This window comes from Amyelois transitella, chromosome 25 (assembly GCF_032362555.1).
Source record: "Amyelois transitella isolate CPQ chromosome 25, ilAmyTran1.1, whole genome shotgun sequence".
NCBI lineage: Eukaryota > Metazoa > Arthropoda > Insecta > Lepidoptera > Pyralidae > Amyelois > Amyelois transitella.
The window spans coordinates 6,130,429-6,146,618 of NC_083528.1; the positions used below are offsets into that span (position 1 = coordinate 6,130,429).

The following is a 16,190-nucleotide window of genomic DNA, read 5'->3' on the forward strand; positions in this document are numbered from 1 at the left end:
CCTTGTCTTATGCATACATACATATAATCACGTCTATATCCCTTGCGGGGTAGACAGAGCCAACAGTCTTATAAAGACTGATAGGCCACGTTCAGCTATTTGGCTTTAAGATAGAATTGAGATTCAAATAGTGACAGGTTGCTAGCCCATCGCCTAAAAAAGAATCTCAAGTATTTAAGCCCATCCCTTAGTCGCCTTTTACGACATCCATGGGAAAGAGATGGAGTGGTCCCATTCTTTTTTGTATTGGTGCCGGGAACCGGGAACACGGCACGGCTTTGTCTTATGTCTTATCAAATTATCAATAAAATACATATATGTTTTTTTTTTCATATTGTATGTATTTTTATATTTATGTTTGTAAGATCTATTTTTCAATTTCGTGTCAATCTGTATTTCAAATTTTAAAGGCCTTAATTAACGGTCTCTGTTGCGCTGTGACACCAGAAGTCCCGGGCTCGAATCCCGGCCATGGCATGATGAGAAATTAACTTTCTCTGATTGGGTCTTGAATGTTTATCTATGTAACTATTTAGTATAGAATATAATATCGTTGGGTTAGTATCTCGTAACACAACTTTGGAACTTACTTCGAGGCTAACTCAATCTGTGTAATTCGTCCCGTATTTATTTATATAACGAAATCGATTGGCCGTATTTGAATGAGCGAGTACAAATATTGCTCCACCAATAGTATTAATTAGGATCCATTTTCGAATGGACGTACGTATTTCTTTGTATTGTAAGTATACAATACAATAGATGTATTTTCAAAATTGGATACAAGGTTTCAGGCTCATTGACGTCACAAAAGTCAAGGGTAGTTATTTTTTTATCTTCTTTCTTCATAGTATTAGATAAGATAAGAAAAATTTATTTGCCAAAACATGTGTACATAACATATAAATGTATTTAAGATGTCAAAATTAAAATAGTGTCCCAACATGTTTTATAAGTACATAATGGTAATATAATATATATAAATATATACGGGAAAAATTACACAGATTGAGTTAGCCTCGAAGTAAGTTCGAGACTTGTGTTATGAATTACTAACTCAGCGATACTATGTTTTATAATAAGTATTTATATAGATAAACATCCAAGACCCAGGCCAATCAGAAAAAGTTCTGTTCTCATCATGCCCTGGCCAGGATTCGAACCCGGGATCTCCGGTGTCACAGACAAGCGTACTACCGCATATATACATATAGTCACGTCTATGTCCCTTGCGGCGTAGACAGATACAAGAATCTCAAAAACTCTGAAAGGCCACGTTCAGATGTTAATGCTTTTATGATGGAATTGAGATTCAAACAGTGACAGGGTGCTAGCCCATCGCCTAAAAGAGTCCCAAGTTTATAAGATTGTCCCTTCGTCGCCTTTTACGACATCCATGGGAAGGATATGTAGTGGTTCTGTTCTCTTCACACTTGTCACATAAAGTCGTACATTAAATTTGTATCTCGTTCCCAGTGGCAACCAATCTGTACGAGGAGTACGCGGACAGGGAGGCCCGCCAGTTCTCCGATAAGCAGGTGTGCGGCACTCCGGAGTACATCGCGCCCGAGGTCATACTCAGACAGGTGATGTGCTGTACTGTAACTATACATATATATATACATCCTCCTCCTCAGTCGTTCAATCTTGACAGAGTGGTCGTGGTTTTATGACGATGCGTCGTTTTTGGATAATGCAGCCCCAGCGATGCGCCTCCATTTGTTGCGGTCTTCAGCGTTACGGGAACATTGGACTATAGATGCATATACACATACATACCTACGTACATACATACATACATACATACATACATATGATCACGTCTATATCCCTTGCATGGTAGACAGAGCCAACAGCCTTGAAAAGACTGAATGGCCACGTTCAGCTATTTGGCGTAATGATAGAATTGAGATTCAAATAGTGACAGGTTGCTAGCACATCGCTTTCAAGAGAAATCTCACGTTTATGAGCCCATCTCTGAGTCGCCTTTTACGACATCCATGGGGAAGAGGAGGAGTGGTTTTAAAGTGCCGGAAATCACACGCCAAGTTTTAAGCAACCTGTCACTATTACAATTCCTCATTCCTGTGATTCTCCTCATTGGCTGTCAACCTTCTCTCTAATTAAATTCTGTATTTTCCTCCCAGGGTTACGGGAAGCCAGTGGATTGGTGGTCGATGGGCATCATCCTGTACGAGTTCCTGGTGGGCTGCGTGCCGTTCTTCGGAGACACCCCTGAGGAGCTGTTCGCTCACACTGTCAACGGTCAGTCTCTTGTTCCTCTCCATCATGTGGGCTATATAGGAAACCAGTAGACTGGTGGTCGATGGGCATCATCCTGTACGAGTTCCTGGTGGGCTGCGTGCCGTTCTTCGGAGACACCCCTGAGGAGCTGTTCGCTCACACTGTCAATGGTCAGTCTCTTGTTCCTCTCCAGCATGTGGGCTATATAGGAAACCATTGGACTGGTGGTCGATGGGCATCATCCTGTACGAGTTCCTGGTGGGCTGCGTGCCGTTCTTCGGAGACACCCCTGAGGAGCTGTTCGCTCACACTGTCAATGGTCAGTCTCTTGTTCCTCTCCATCATGTGGGCTATATAGGAAACCATTGGACTGGTGGTCGATGGGCATCATCCTGTACGAGTTCCTGGTGGGCTGCGTGCCGTTCTTCGGAGACACCCCTGAGGAGCTGTTCGCTCACACTGTCAACGGTCAGTCTCTTGTTCCTCTCCATCATGTGGGCTATATAGGAAACCAGTAGACTGGTGGTCGATGGGCATCATCCTGTACGAGTTCCTGGTGGGCTGCGTGCCGTTCTTCGGAGACACCCCTGAGGAGCTGTTCGCTCACACTGTCAACGGTCAGTCTCTTGTTCCTCTCCATCATGTGGGCTATATAGGAAACCAGTAGACTGGTGGTCGATGGGCATCATCCTGTACGAGTTCCTGGTGGGCTGCGTGCCGTTCTTCGGAGACACCCCTGAGGAGCTGTTCGCTCACACTGTCAATGGTCAGTCTCTTGTTCCTCTCCATCATGTGGGCTATATAGGAAACCATTGGACTGGTGGTCGATGGGCATCATCCTGTACGAGTTCCTGGTGGGCTGCGTGCCGTTCTTCGGAGACACCCCTGAGGAGCTGTTCGCTCACACTGTCAACGGTCAGTCTCTTGTTCCTCTCCATCATGTGGGCTATATAGGAAACCAGTAGACTGGTGGTCGATGGGCATCATCCTGTACGAGTTCCTGGTGGGCTGCGTGCCGTTCTTCGGAGACACCCCTGAGGAGCTGTTCGCTCACACTGTCAACGGTCAGTCTCTTGTTCCTCTCCATCATGTGGGCTATATAGGAAACCAGTAGACTGGTGGTCGATGGGCATCATCCTGTACGAGTTCCTGGTGGGCTGCGTGCCGTTCTTCGGAGACACCCCTGAGGAGCTGTTCGCTCACACTGTCAACGGTCAGTCTCTTGTTCCTCTCCATCATGTGGGCTATATAGGAAACCAGTAGACTGGTGGTCGATGGGCATCATCCTGTACGAGTTCCTGGTGGGCTGCGTGCCGTTCTTCGGAGACACCCCTGAGGAGCTGTTCGCTCACACTGTCAACGGTCAGTCTCTTGTTCCTCTCCATCATGTGGGCTATATAGGAAGCCAGTAGACTGGTGGTCGATGGGCATCATCCTGTACGAGTTCCTGGTGGGCTGCGTGCCGTTCTTCGGAGACACCCCTGAGGAGCTGTTCGCTCACACTGTCAACGGTCAGTCTCTTGTTCCTCTCCATCATGTGGGCTATATAGGAAGCCAGTAGACTGGTGGTCGATGGGCATCATCCTGTACGAGTTCCTGGTGGGCTGCGTCCCGTTCTTCGGAGACACCCCTGAGGAGCTGTTCGCTCACACTGTCAATGGTCAGTCTCTTGTTCCTCTTCATCATGTGGGCTATATAGGAAGCCAGTAGACTGGTGGTCGTCGACGGGCATCATCTTGAACGAGTTCCTGGTGGACTGTATGTGGTTCTTCGGAAGAACTGAACAACTGTCGGCGCACACTGTCGCTTTTATGGACGAGAAACAAGAGATATGTATTTATATCTCGATTCGATTCTCACCGAGTCATATTCTAATTCTTAGTATTTTCAATGGATCCGTATCTAAAAAGTAGAAATGTGAACATATTCCTCATATTTTAAAGAAATCTTTTGGTCTTTTTTAAAAAAAAGATAACACTTATAGACGTGAATATATAAAATTTATATTTAATTAACAAACACGATTATGGTATAGAACACGTGCGAATCAGACTCGCATTTGATCGGTTTTATTTCGGAAATTTTCTTAACATTTTCTATATTAATTCTTCAAACAGATGACATAGAATGGCCTTCGGAAGAGGACTTCCCTATCGCCGTGGAAGCGCGAGCCATAATCACTGAGTTGCTGGCGAGAAACCCACGCGACAGGTTGGGTACAGGTGGAACGCATCAGGTTAAGGTAAGGAGTTCAAATTCAACATACATACATACATAATATGGTCAGGTCTATATCCCTTGTGGCGTAGACAGAGCCAACAGTCTTGAAGAGACTGATCGGCCACGTTCAGCTATTTGGCTTAATGATAGAATTGAGATCTAAATAGTGACAGGTTGCTATCCCATCGCCAAAAAAAAAGAATCTCAAGTTTGTTATCCTATCCCTTAGTCGCCTTTTATGACATCCATGGGAAAGAGATGGAGTGGTTCTATTCTTTTTTGTATTGGTGCCGGGAACCACACAGCACCAATACAAAAAAAATCATCAAATTCAAATTTAAAAATTTTATTCATTATTATGGGATACTTCATATCACTTCATAATTGTCATATCTTTTGGTTTCACAACATTGGTTGACGACAAAATGACTTTAAACTTAGTTTACTGCCGCTTCCAAAGCGTCAGTGCAGAAGAAGCGGTAACAAACTTACGAAGTAACGGTAAACAAACGGAGTATTATTAATGTATTATAAAAAATAATTTAAAACTTTCGATTTCTTCCTGGCGTCGGTCGACATCGTATGAATACATTTGATCATTAAAAAAACATAGTTTATTCAATACTAGCGACCCGCCCCGGCTTCGCCTGGGTGCAAAATTGTAAATGTTATTATACATAAAAACCTTCCTCTTGAAACACTCTACCTGTTACAAAAAACCGCATCAAAATTCGTTGCGTAATTTTAAAGATTTAAGCATACACACAAACAGACTAAAATAGCGACTTTGTTTTATACTATGTAGTGATTTGTTAACATGCGCAGGAGCACTTGTATTTCTACGGGCTGGACTGGAACAACCTCCTGAGACGGAAGGCGGAGTTCATACCCCAGTTGGAGAACGATGAAGACACAAGCTACTTTGACAGTGAGTATTCACATACATACATACACACATAAATCACGCCTCTTTCCCGGACGGGTAGGCAGAGACTACATCTTTTGTTTTTTCACTATCCCTGCGTACTTCTTTCGCTTTATCCACATTCCCTCTTCATGCAAACTCCCTTTCTCGCCCCTTCGGGAAAGAGACGTGAATATGTGTGTTTTTATTTATATGAATATTTTTATGTGTGTATGAATGTTTATGATTTTTTTGTGTGTTTGATTTTATATATAAATATAAATAAATATATACGGAATAAATTACACAGGTAGCCTCAAAGTAATTTTGAGACTTGGGTCACGAGATACCAACTATTTGCTAACTATTTTATAATAAATACTTATATAGATAAACATCCAAGACCCAGGCCGATCAGAGAGAGTTAGTTTCTCATCATGTCCTGACCGGGATTCGAACCCGGGACCTCCGGTGACACAGACAGTGCATCCTACCACTGCGTCACAGAGGCCGTATGTATGTAATAAATGCGAATTTTTTTTTTTTGACAATCTCAGGCCGCTGCGACCGCTACAACCACAGCGAAGTGGATACGGACGAAGCCGCGGACAGCAACGAGACTCGCGAGGACGGTGTGTTCGCAGCTTTCTCCAGCACCTCGCCGCAGTGGAGGAGGCATTATAACACCTCGCACGTCTCCCACGAGTCGCGGGTATGTCAGAGATGAAAAATGCTTTTACATACATACATACATATAATCACGCCTATATCCCTTGCGGGGTACACAGAGCTAACAGTCTTGAAAACACTGATAGGCCACGTTCAGCTATATGGCTTTAAGATAGAATTGAGATTCAAATAGGGACAGGTTGCTAAGCCCATCGTCTAAAAAAGAATCCCAAATTTGTAAGCCTACCCCTTAGTCACCTTTTACGACATCCATGGGAAAGAGATGGAGTGGTCCTATTCTTTTTTTATGTTGGTGCCGGGAACCACACGGCATGTACATTTAAATTTAACCTTTATTCTTTTCTCTCTCAGTTTAAAGGAGCGTTAACGCTAATAACTAACCATAGTTCTATTATACTTACATCAAAACTTACTTCAATGAAGTCTGTCGATTAATATATATTTTTTGTGATAAACGTTAATCATTTTATTAAAGTAGCTTTAGTAGTACACTGTAGCTTTATCATTTTGTTATCTTTAGTATCATCCCTGTGTATTTTATGGTAATTTCAGAGTACCGACAGTTGGCCGGGAACACCTGACAGCGCGGGGCCACCAACCACGCCAACAGCGCCGCATGCGCATCACCATAAGTGTCCTGTGAGTCTTCTGCATACATATAATCACGTCTATATCCCTCGCTGGGTAGACAGAGCCAACAGTGTTCAAAAGAGTGATAGGCCACGTTCAGCTGTTTGGCTTGATGATGGAATGCCTTTGATCATGAATCCTGGTTTGGGTGAGTCAGGTTTTTACACGAAGTGACTCTCGTCTGAGCTCCGCAACTTTTGCAGGGGAACCTAACCCGTATTGGATCGATCATGGTTTCACATTCAGTTGCCTGAATGTGCAGGTTTTCTGACGATGTTTTCGCCTTGAAAGGTATCTTATAATATTTTCCGTATTCCACACTATAGGTATGCAAATTTTCATGAAGATCGGTTTAGTCATTTGACAGTGAGAGAGGTAACACACTTACTTTCGCATTTACAATTTAAGTATGGATACTCATGGCACAAACACGTTTTTGCTTTAAAGGAGGCTCCTGCAAACAGAATTAATTGTAACCTTTTTAGATTCGCAATCCTACTAATATTATAAATGCGAGAGTTTGTGAGTATGTCAGTATGGCTGTTTGTTACTCTTTCACCCAAAAACTACTGAACCGATTACGATGAAATTTGGTATGTAACCAAAAAAAATATAGGCTACTTTTTATTCCGGAATCCTCGCGGGAATGATTCCACGCGGACGAAGTTGCGGACGGCCTCTAGTAAACAATATTTTTCTGATATATATTTTATACCCGAAACCGCCGAGCTTGCATGGAGAGAGTTATGAATGTGGATGAAGCGAAGGAAGTATGCAGAGATCGTGGCAAGTGGAAAGAGGTAGTCTCTACCTACCCCTCCGGGAAAGAGGCGTGATTTTATGTATGTATGTATGTATGAAGCGAAGGAAGTATGCAGAGATTGTGGCAAGTGGAAAGAGGTAGTCTCTACCTACCCCTCCGGGAAAGAGGCGTGATTTTATGTATGTATATATTTTAAATTTTTACTTTCAGATGGTGGGCGGCAGCGCCTCAACAGCGGAATCGTCCCAAACGGACTCCGACGACGTTTCGCCGGCGTGTCGTCGTCGCGCAACCTTCAGGCCCGCCATGACGGTGTCCCACGGGTCCATGGGCTCGATCGGTGGTACCCTGGGTACCCTGGGACATTCGTTGCATCAGCCCCAGCCTACTAGCACGGCTTTGGTACCTAGATTGTGAGTGTTTTTATATATGTACATACCTACAGGGTGACATTTAAAACAACTGCATCCTTTTAAACATAGACTATACCCATGCTTCTGAGCTGTTTGAGCCTATTTTTATTTAAATTAAACGTCATCATTTTCACATTTAAAAAACTCTCAAAAACTACGTCACACGCTTTATTAAAGGCCAATACTACAAAAAGAAATTAAAACTAAACATCTTATTAACTGTCTAAAAATTAAATTATTTTTCTAGTATCAAGATCACGTACAGAGTTATCGAGATCGCTCAGCTGAATGCATTGTGTCGTTGACCTCTGAATCTTACGCGTCGCTTTTCCGCCGGCCGGGGTGATATGACGTATTTAGGATCGTGGATTTTATTTTTTTCGTACTCTCTTATGAAATATGAACAGATATTTTTCTTTTAACGTTTTTAAATAACCTTTAGATGAGTACACTTAACAGTTAAATTTATGCAGTTGAATTAAAGGTCACCCTGTATATGTAATCACGTGTGTATCCCTTGCGGGGTAGACAGAGCCAATAGTCTTGAAGATACTGATAGGCCACGTGCAGCTGTTTAGTTTACTGATAGAATTGAGGTTGATATAAAGTGTCAGGTTGCTAGCCCGTCGCCTAAAAAGAATCCCAAGTTTATAATCCTATGCTTGCGCTTCGCGTCCCTTCGCCTTTTACGATATCCATGCGAAAGAGATGGAATGGTCCTTTTCATTTTTCTTTTGGTGCGAGGAACCACACGGCATTTACGTTTTGATTTAACCTTCATTCTTTTCTCTCTGTCTTTACGAGCGTTTACGCTAATAACTAACCATAGTTTTTTTTAATTAAAGCTTAAATCAGTAACAATAGTCATGTAGGGACTTTAAGCTGACGCTGCAAACCTACTACAGTCACTTGATTAATATTAATAAAAAAGTCTGTTAATTAATATTTTTCTTTTTTGTTATAAATTCATTAAAAACTTTAATCAAATCTTACTCCAATTCAAATTAATACAAAAGTCAGTTGATTAATATAAATACAAAAGTCTATTAATTAATATATTTTTTTTTGTAATAAAATATCATATTTCAGATACCTAAATATTTTTTTTCAATTTTCTGTTACCCAGAGCGGAGACGCCGAAACGCGACGAGCGCAGTCTAGATAAGCCGGACAGGCCGGAGAAGGCGCGGCCGGCCGCCCTCGTGGCGCCCAAGGCCATGCGGCGCTCCGCCAGCACCTCCGGCCTGTCGCTGGTCATACATCCTGGTGAGTGCGCCGGCGTTGTCATCTATACTATAATATTATAAAGCTGAAGAGTTTGCTTGTTTGTTTGTTTGAACGCGCTAATCTCGGGAACTACTGGTTGGTATAATGAATAGACTTAAGCCTATGAATGCTTATGCTTTTTTTAAGAGGCAAACTCGAGGTTCAAAGTCAAGGTCAAGGTCAAATTGAAAATAAATAATTGATTGCTTTTTTCACCTTTCTGGGTCATTCATATAATCACGTCTTTATCCTTTGCGGGGTAGACAGAGCCACGACCACGTAAAAAAAATTACCCGAAACCGCCGAACTTGCATGAAGAGAGTTATGAATGTGGATGAAGCGAAGGAAATATGCAGAGATCGTGGCAAGTGGAAAGAGGTAGTCTCTGCCTACCCCTCCGGGAAAGAGGCGTGATTTTATGTATGTATGTATTCAAGATAAAAAAAAGAGTATAAAATATTATCCTACTACTATTATAAAGGCGAAAGTTTGTATGGATGTTTGTTACTCTTTCACGCAAAAACTACTGAACCGATTACCATGAAATTTGGTATGTAGGTAGCTGAAGACCCAGAATAACACATAGGCTACTTTTTATCCCAGAGTTCCCGCGGGATTGATAGGGTTTCCATGCGGACGAAGTCGCGGGCGGCCTCTAGTGTTCCATATTATTTAAAATTAGGATACCCATTACATATGTATAAGCAGTAACTGCAGTTCAACTGATGTACTGTATTATATGCAATGAAGATTTTGCATTGAATTAAATCATTTTTACCTCCATTTTTTTTTCCCAGCGGAAGATCCCCTGGGAGGCGGGGCGGGATCCCCGGTGGCGGGTAACACGTCGTCGACGAACTCGTCGCGGGACTCGTCGCCGTGCCGCGACCCGCCCTCACCTTTCGCGTTAGCTAACCACTCGTGAGTGTATTATGTTACTTGTGTCAAAATCGTTAATTAATAAATCGCTGCCAGGTACCGTAAGTTGATATACACATTTTTTTTTTATATACGGGACAAATCACACAGATTGAGTTAGCCTCGAAGTAAGTTCGAGACTTGTGTTACGAGATACTAACGCAACGATACTATATTTTATAATAAATACTTATGTAAATAAACATCCAAGACCCAGGCCAATCAGAAAAAGTTCTTTTCTACTCATGCCCTGGCCGGGACACATACATACATATGATCACGTCTATATCCCTTGCAGGGTAGACAGAGCTAACAGTTTTGAAAAGACACTGATAGGCCACGTTCAGCTGTTTAGCTTTATGATGGAATTGAGATTCAAATAGTGACAGGTTGGTAGCCCATCGCCTAAAAAAGAATCCCATGTTTGTAAGCCTATCATTTCCTTTTTTGTATTGGTGCCTATATACATACCATAGACATAGAAAAAAAGAGGGGCGAGAATGCAACCGGGACTAAAGTCAGGAGGATGAAGATGTAGAAAAAAAGGCGGACGGTGTTTTACTATACAGCAAAATGAAGCACCAACAGTATATATAGCCCACGATATATACATATATATGTATATATTCACGCGTCACGCACACATTTCTAATCAATAGTGAGTCAGTCAGTCAATCGGCAGCTTTTACAACATAGATTATCTCATTTGCTGTCACTTACACATGCGTACAATGCCGCCATCTTGACGCTTCACTTTTTTTCAAGCCACACAACGTCTCCTTTTTTTTCTACGTAGGCAGAGATTACATCTTTCCATTTGCCACGACTTTTACCTTTACCTGATTAAGTAAAAAAATAAAAAAAAATTACATCATAAATCCGACGCAGTCGCAGCCTCTGTGGCGCAGCGGTAGTACGCTTGTCTGTGATAGATTAAATTCCAGGTTCGAATCTCGCCCAGAACATGATGAGAAACGAAGTCTCTCTGATTGACCTGGGTCTTGGATGTTTATCTACGAGTATATAAGTATTTATAATAAAATAAAGTATCGTTGAGTCTTAGTATTTCGTAACAACAATTTCGAACTATTACTTTGAGGCCTACTTAATCTGTATGATTCATCCAGTATTTGCGTTTTTTTTATTAAAATGCATGAACAATAACAAAACGTTATTTTAAACATATTCAAATTGAGAATGCGACGCTCACAGTGGTGCATGCATAAATAGCGTTTTGTTATTGCTGTGACAAACTTAAACTCTTAACTTTTTTTTATTACAAATTTAGACTGATCCAGTCGTCCAAACCGCCTATAGTGGTCCGCCGCGGACCGCGCGGTTTCGGGTTCACGATACACACAGTGAGGGTCTACTACGGCGACACCGACTATTATACAATGCACCATCTTGTCTCTGTAAGTATACGTATCACGTCTTGATCCATTACGAGGTAGACAGAGCCAACAGCCATGGAGACTCGAAGGCGACGTGCTGGCTTATTTGTTGGTGGCTACCATATCCCGTAAATAAAGTATTCCAGGTTTATTAGCTTTTCCCTTAACTGACTTTTACTATTTACACGGGAAGTGAAGCAGATGGAAAACGCCAAGATTTTATCATCGCTATCAGACGGCATGTAGATAAGCATGTACACGATGAATGTGCGCGTATTACCTTAGTCATCTTTTATGACATCTGTAGCGGGAGCGATTGTTCGGGCTCGACCGCCACCAAAGGGAAGATCTTCCGCCAGGCTAGATGACGTGATGCCTGGGGAACCGCGCGACAGAAGATGTTGTATATATGCTCCAATCCGTGAAATCTTTGCTTGCGCGATTTAGACTATTCGCTGTTTTTCTACTGATAGCGTCGTGTGGTTTGTTGTTGTGCCTTGTATCGTAGAGATGTCGCACATCCATTGCTTCATCCATATATATATATCTTAAATATAAAATTCTCGTGTCACAATGTTCGTTTCCGTACTACTCCGAAACGGCTTGACCGATTCTCATGAAATTTTGTAAGCATATTGAATAAGTCTGAGAATCGGCCAACATCTATCCGATCAGTGATAAGGGTTGTCGCCCAAAACAATTTCTTTTTTATATGAAATTACTTAAAAATGATAATACTTTTGCCAGGATAGTTAGTTATATATATATAATTATAATATAAAATGATCGTGATGTTTACAGGCTGTGAGTGAACAAGGCGCTGCGTGGGCGGCGGGGCTGAGAGCGGGGGATCTCATCACTCAACTCAACGGGGAGTCTGTGCAGGGAATGCTGCACACACAGGTTTGTTATATATCATTATAACATATATACAAACATATTATCACGATTAAATACATATTATAGCAGATATACATGGAGGGTGTGGAGGGAAAGGTCGGAGTGGGAAGACCTAGACGAACGTGTCTTGATCAAATTAAGGACGTCCTGGTAAAGGGTCAGGTCAAAAGTACCCGAAACCGCCGAGCTTGCATGAAGAGAGTTATGAATGTGGATGAAGCGAAGGAAGTATGCAGAGATCGTGGCAAGTGGAAAGAGGTAGTCTCTGCCTACCCCTCCGGGAAAGAGGCGTGATTTTATGTATGTATGTATTGTAACATATATACTACATACTTATAATCACGTCTACATCCACCGCGGGGTAGACAAAGCCGACAGTCTTGAAAACACTGAAAGGCCACGTTCAGCTGTTTGGCTCAATGATAGAATCGACATTCAAATAGTGACATGTCGCTAGCCCATCGCCTAAAAGAAGAATCTCTAGTTCATATACCTATCCCTTAGTCGCCTTTTACGACATCCATAGGAAAGATATAAAGTGGTTCTGTTCTAAAGTGCTGGAAACCACATGGCACATTTAATGTGTCGTCACTTATAGCTTAATAGCTGAACGTAGGCGAGCTATTTGGCTATAAATGACGGAATTGTGATTGAAACATAGATAGAGAGATAAAACTCTTTATTTCACCATAAGAGTAAAACATACAAAACAGCACAAAACAGATAGAAATGGCACAAAGGCGGACTTATAGCTAATGCAAACATATATACATATAAATAATAAAAAATTTGGTCGTTTGACATACATACAATACATACATATATAAAATCACGCCTTTTGCCCGGAGGGGTAGGCAGAGACTAAATCTTTCCACTTACCACTGTCTCTGCTAACTTCTTTCGCTTCATCCACATTCATAACTGTCTTCATGCAAGCTCGGCGGTTTCGGGTACTCTTGACCTGACCCTTTACCAGGACGTACTTAAAAATAGTTAAAATATATAAATAAGTGCTATGCACCCGTTCCCGGCACCAATACAAAAAAGAATAGGACCACTCCATCTCTTTCCCGTGGATGTCGTAAAGGCGACTAAGGGATAGGCTTACAAACTTGGGATTCTTTTTTAGGCGATGTGCTAGCAACCTGTCACTATATGAATCTCAATTCTAGCATTAAGCCAAAAAGCTGAACGTGGCCATTCAGTCCATTCAAGACTGTTGGCTTTGTCTACCCCGCAAGGGATATAGACGTGACCATATGTATGTATGTATGTAAATAATGATAAATATGGTCGTTTGACAGGTGTTGCGTTTGCTGTTGGCGGCGCCGCACGCGACGTTGCGCGCTACGCCGCTCGATCAGACCACAATTCAGGTGAGTTTGTTGTTGTAAAGTTATTTGTTTATTGTAACAATTACAATTTGTGAACTAAAATTATACGGACTTAATACGAAATAGTATTATCTAACAGTCTACCGTTGGGTTGAGTAGAGAACCTTCGTGTGTGTGATAATAAATAAACTATATTAATATTATAAAGCTGAAGAGTTTGTTGAACTACTGGTTCGAATTGAAAAATTATTTTTGTGTTGAATAGACCATTTATCGTGGAAGGCTTAAGGCTATATAACATCACGCTGCAACTTTTAGGAGCGAAGAAATAATGGAAAATTTGAAAAAAAGGGAAAATTATTCACCCTCGAGGGCTTCAATGATGCCCAAAATAATTATTTCACGCGGACGAAGTCAAAGGCACAGCTAGTTTGTAAAATTAAATAGGCGGACATAATGCTAAATAGCATTATCAACAGTACCGTTGGGTTGAGCAGAGAATGTTTGTGTGTGTGATAATAAATAATGTATAATATGTATAATAAAAATATATATACTATGAACCTATACTAAATATATATATATAGAAATAGAAATATAAAAATATATTTACATATATAACAGGCCAAATGATTATCGGAAAAAAATATATTTATAACTATAACCTATATATATAACGTGGCCTATCAGTCTTCAAGACTGTTTTCTCAGTCTGCCGCACAAGGGGTATAGACGTGACCATATGTATGTATGTAAATATATAAATATAACAGGCCAAATGATTATCGGAAAGAAACATTATCTATAACTATAACCTATATATAACGCGGCCTATCAGTCTTTTCAAGACTGTTGGCTTACGAATTCTTCTTTTAGGCGATGGGCTAGCAACCTGTCACTATTTGAATCTCAATTCTATCGCTAAGCCAAATAGCTGAACGTGGCCCGTATCAGTCTTCAAGACTGTTGGCTCAATCTGCCACACAAGGGGTATAGACCTGACCATATGTATGTATGTATGTACAAATATAACGTGTGCCCGTCAGGCCGGCGGCCGGCGTCGCGCGGGCGGCGGGCGGCGCGCCTCGGCCCCGCCCCGGCCCCGGCCCCGCCGCCGCTGCTCGCTGTTCAGGAGGATCTCCAGCAAGCGAGCCTCGCAGGAGATGCATCAGGTAACCAATCCAAGTAGACGGACAACGCACTTGTTTTTCACCAAGAGAGTAATTATAGTGCCGTGTGGTTCCCGGCACTAATAAAAATAAAGAATAGGACCACTCCGTCTTATACCCATGGATCCCGGCACCAATAACAAAAAAAGAATAGGATCACTCAGTCTCTTTCCCATGGATGTCGTAAAAGGAGACTAAGGGATATAGGCTTATAAATTTCCGATTCTTTGAGGCGATCGGCTAGCAACCTGTCACTATTTGAATCTCAACTCTTATCATTGAGCTAGACAGCTGAACATGGCCTATCAGCCTTTTCGAGACTGTTGGCTCTGTCTGCCCCGCAATGGATATAGACGTGACCATATGTGTGTGTTTACTATAAAATTAGAATGCTTTGTTTTATAAACATATTACTTAGTATATAATTTACTCTTTTTTTTTTGTTATATATTGTGAAGTAATTTTTTTTACACACGTACATGTTTCACTTGTCGTAATAAATAATAATAAAAAAGAAAGTGAAAAAAAAAAATTACTTTGAAGCTTTGAGCTTCAGCTCACTTTGATATTATTAATTAAATTATGTTGTTTATTGTTCGGTTACGCAGATAGTATCAAGCGCTGGGGCGGATTCCCCGTCGCCGGCGCCTTCATCCCCGGCCACTGACAGCCCCCACCACACCACCACACACTATCAGAGGTAATTATAATATGTGAATAATAATAAATTTATGCCGTGTGGTCGCCGGGCACCGATAGAAATAAGAATCGGACCACTCGCATCTTTTTCTTATGGATTTCGTAAATGGCGACTAAGGGATAGGCTTGTATATTACTCCTCTTTTAGGCGATGGGCTAGCAACTTTTTACTATTTGAATCTATCTAATCAATTCTATCATTAAGTACAGCAGTACCCGGCACTTATACAAAAAAAGGATAGGACCGGAGCGGTCCTATCTCTTTCCCATGGATGTCGTAAAAGGCGACTAAGGGATAAGCTTACAAACTTGGGATTTTTGTTTTGGCGATGGGCTAGTAACCTGTCACTATTTGAATCTCAATGCTATCGTTAAGCCAAATAGCTGAACGTGGCCATTCAGTCTTTTCCAAACTATTTAATAATTTGAATGCTCACACCAACAAATGTACATATTTATTTTAAATTTTTCATCTTGTAAGTGAAATGTAAATTTGTTTGAGAAATACATACATACATACATATAATCACGTCTATATCCCTTGCGGGGTAGACAGAGCCAACAGTCTCGAAAAGATCGATAGGCTACGTTCAGCTACTTGGCTTTAAGATAGAATTGAGATTCAAATAGTGACAGGTTGCTAGCC

General features: G+C 41.5%; 1 protein-coding gene across 1 annotated transcript in view; it reads left to right on the forward strand.

Annotated features, from left to right (window-relative positions):
* The window catches only part of LOC106139649 (microtubule-associated serine/threonine-protein kinase 3), a 72,451-nt gene that overhangs the window by 44,967 nt on the left and 11,294 nt on the right, over positions 1-16,190 (forward strand). The window contains exons 17-30 of the mRNA XM_060951539.1: positions 1,477-1,586; positions 2,148-2,265; positions 4,362-4,486; positions 5,290-5,392; positions 5,926-6,080; positions 6,611-6,697; positions 7,662-7,864; positions 8,991-9,130; positions 9,928-10,051; positions 11,337-11,463; positions 12,244-12,345; positions 13,647-13,718; positions 14,723-14,848; positions 15,454-15,545. Of these exons, the coding sequence (XP_060807522.1) occupies positions 1,477-1,586; positions 2,148-2,265; positions 4,362-4,486; positions 5,290-5,392; positions 5,926-6,080; positions 6,611-6,697; positions 7,662-7,864; positions 8,991-9,130; positions 9,928-10,051; positions 11,337-11,463; positions 12,244-12,345; positions 13,647-13,718; positions 14,723-14,848; positions 15,454-15,545 (1,684 nt within the window). The remainder of the gene's footprint in view (positions 1-1,476; positions 1,587-2,147; positions 2,266-4,361; positions 4,487-5,289; positions 5,393-5,925; positions 6,081-6,610; positions 6,698-7,661; positions 7,865-8,990; positions 9,131-9,927; positions 10,052-11,336; positions 11,464-12,243; positions 12,346-13,646; positions 13,719-14,722; positions 14,849-15,453; positions 15,546-16,190) is intronic.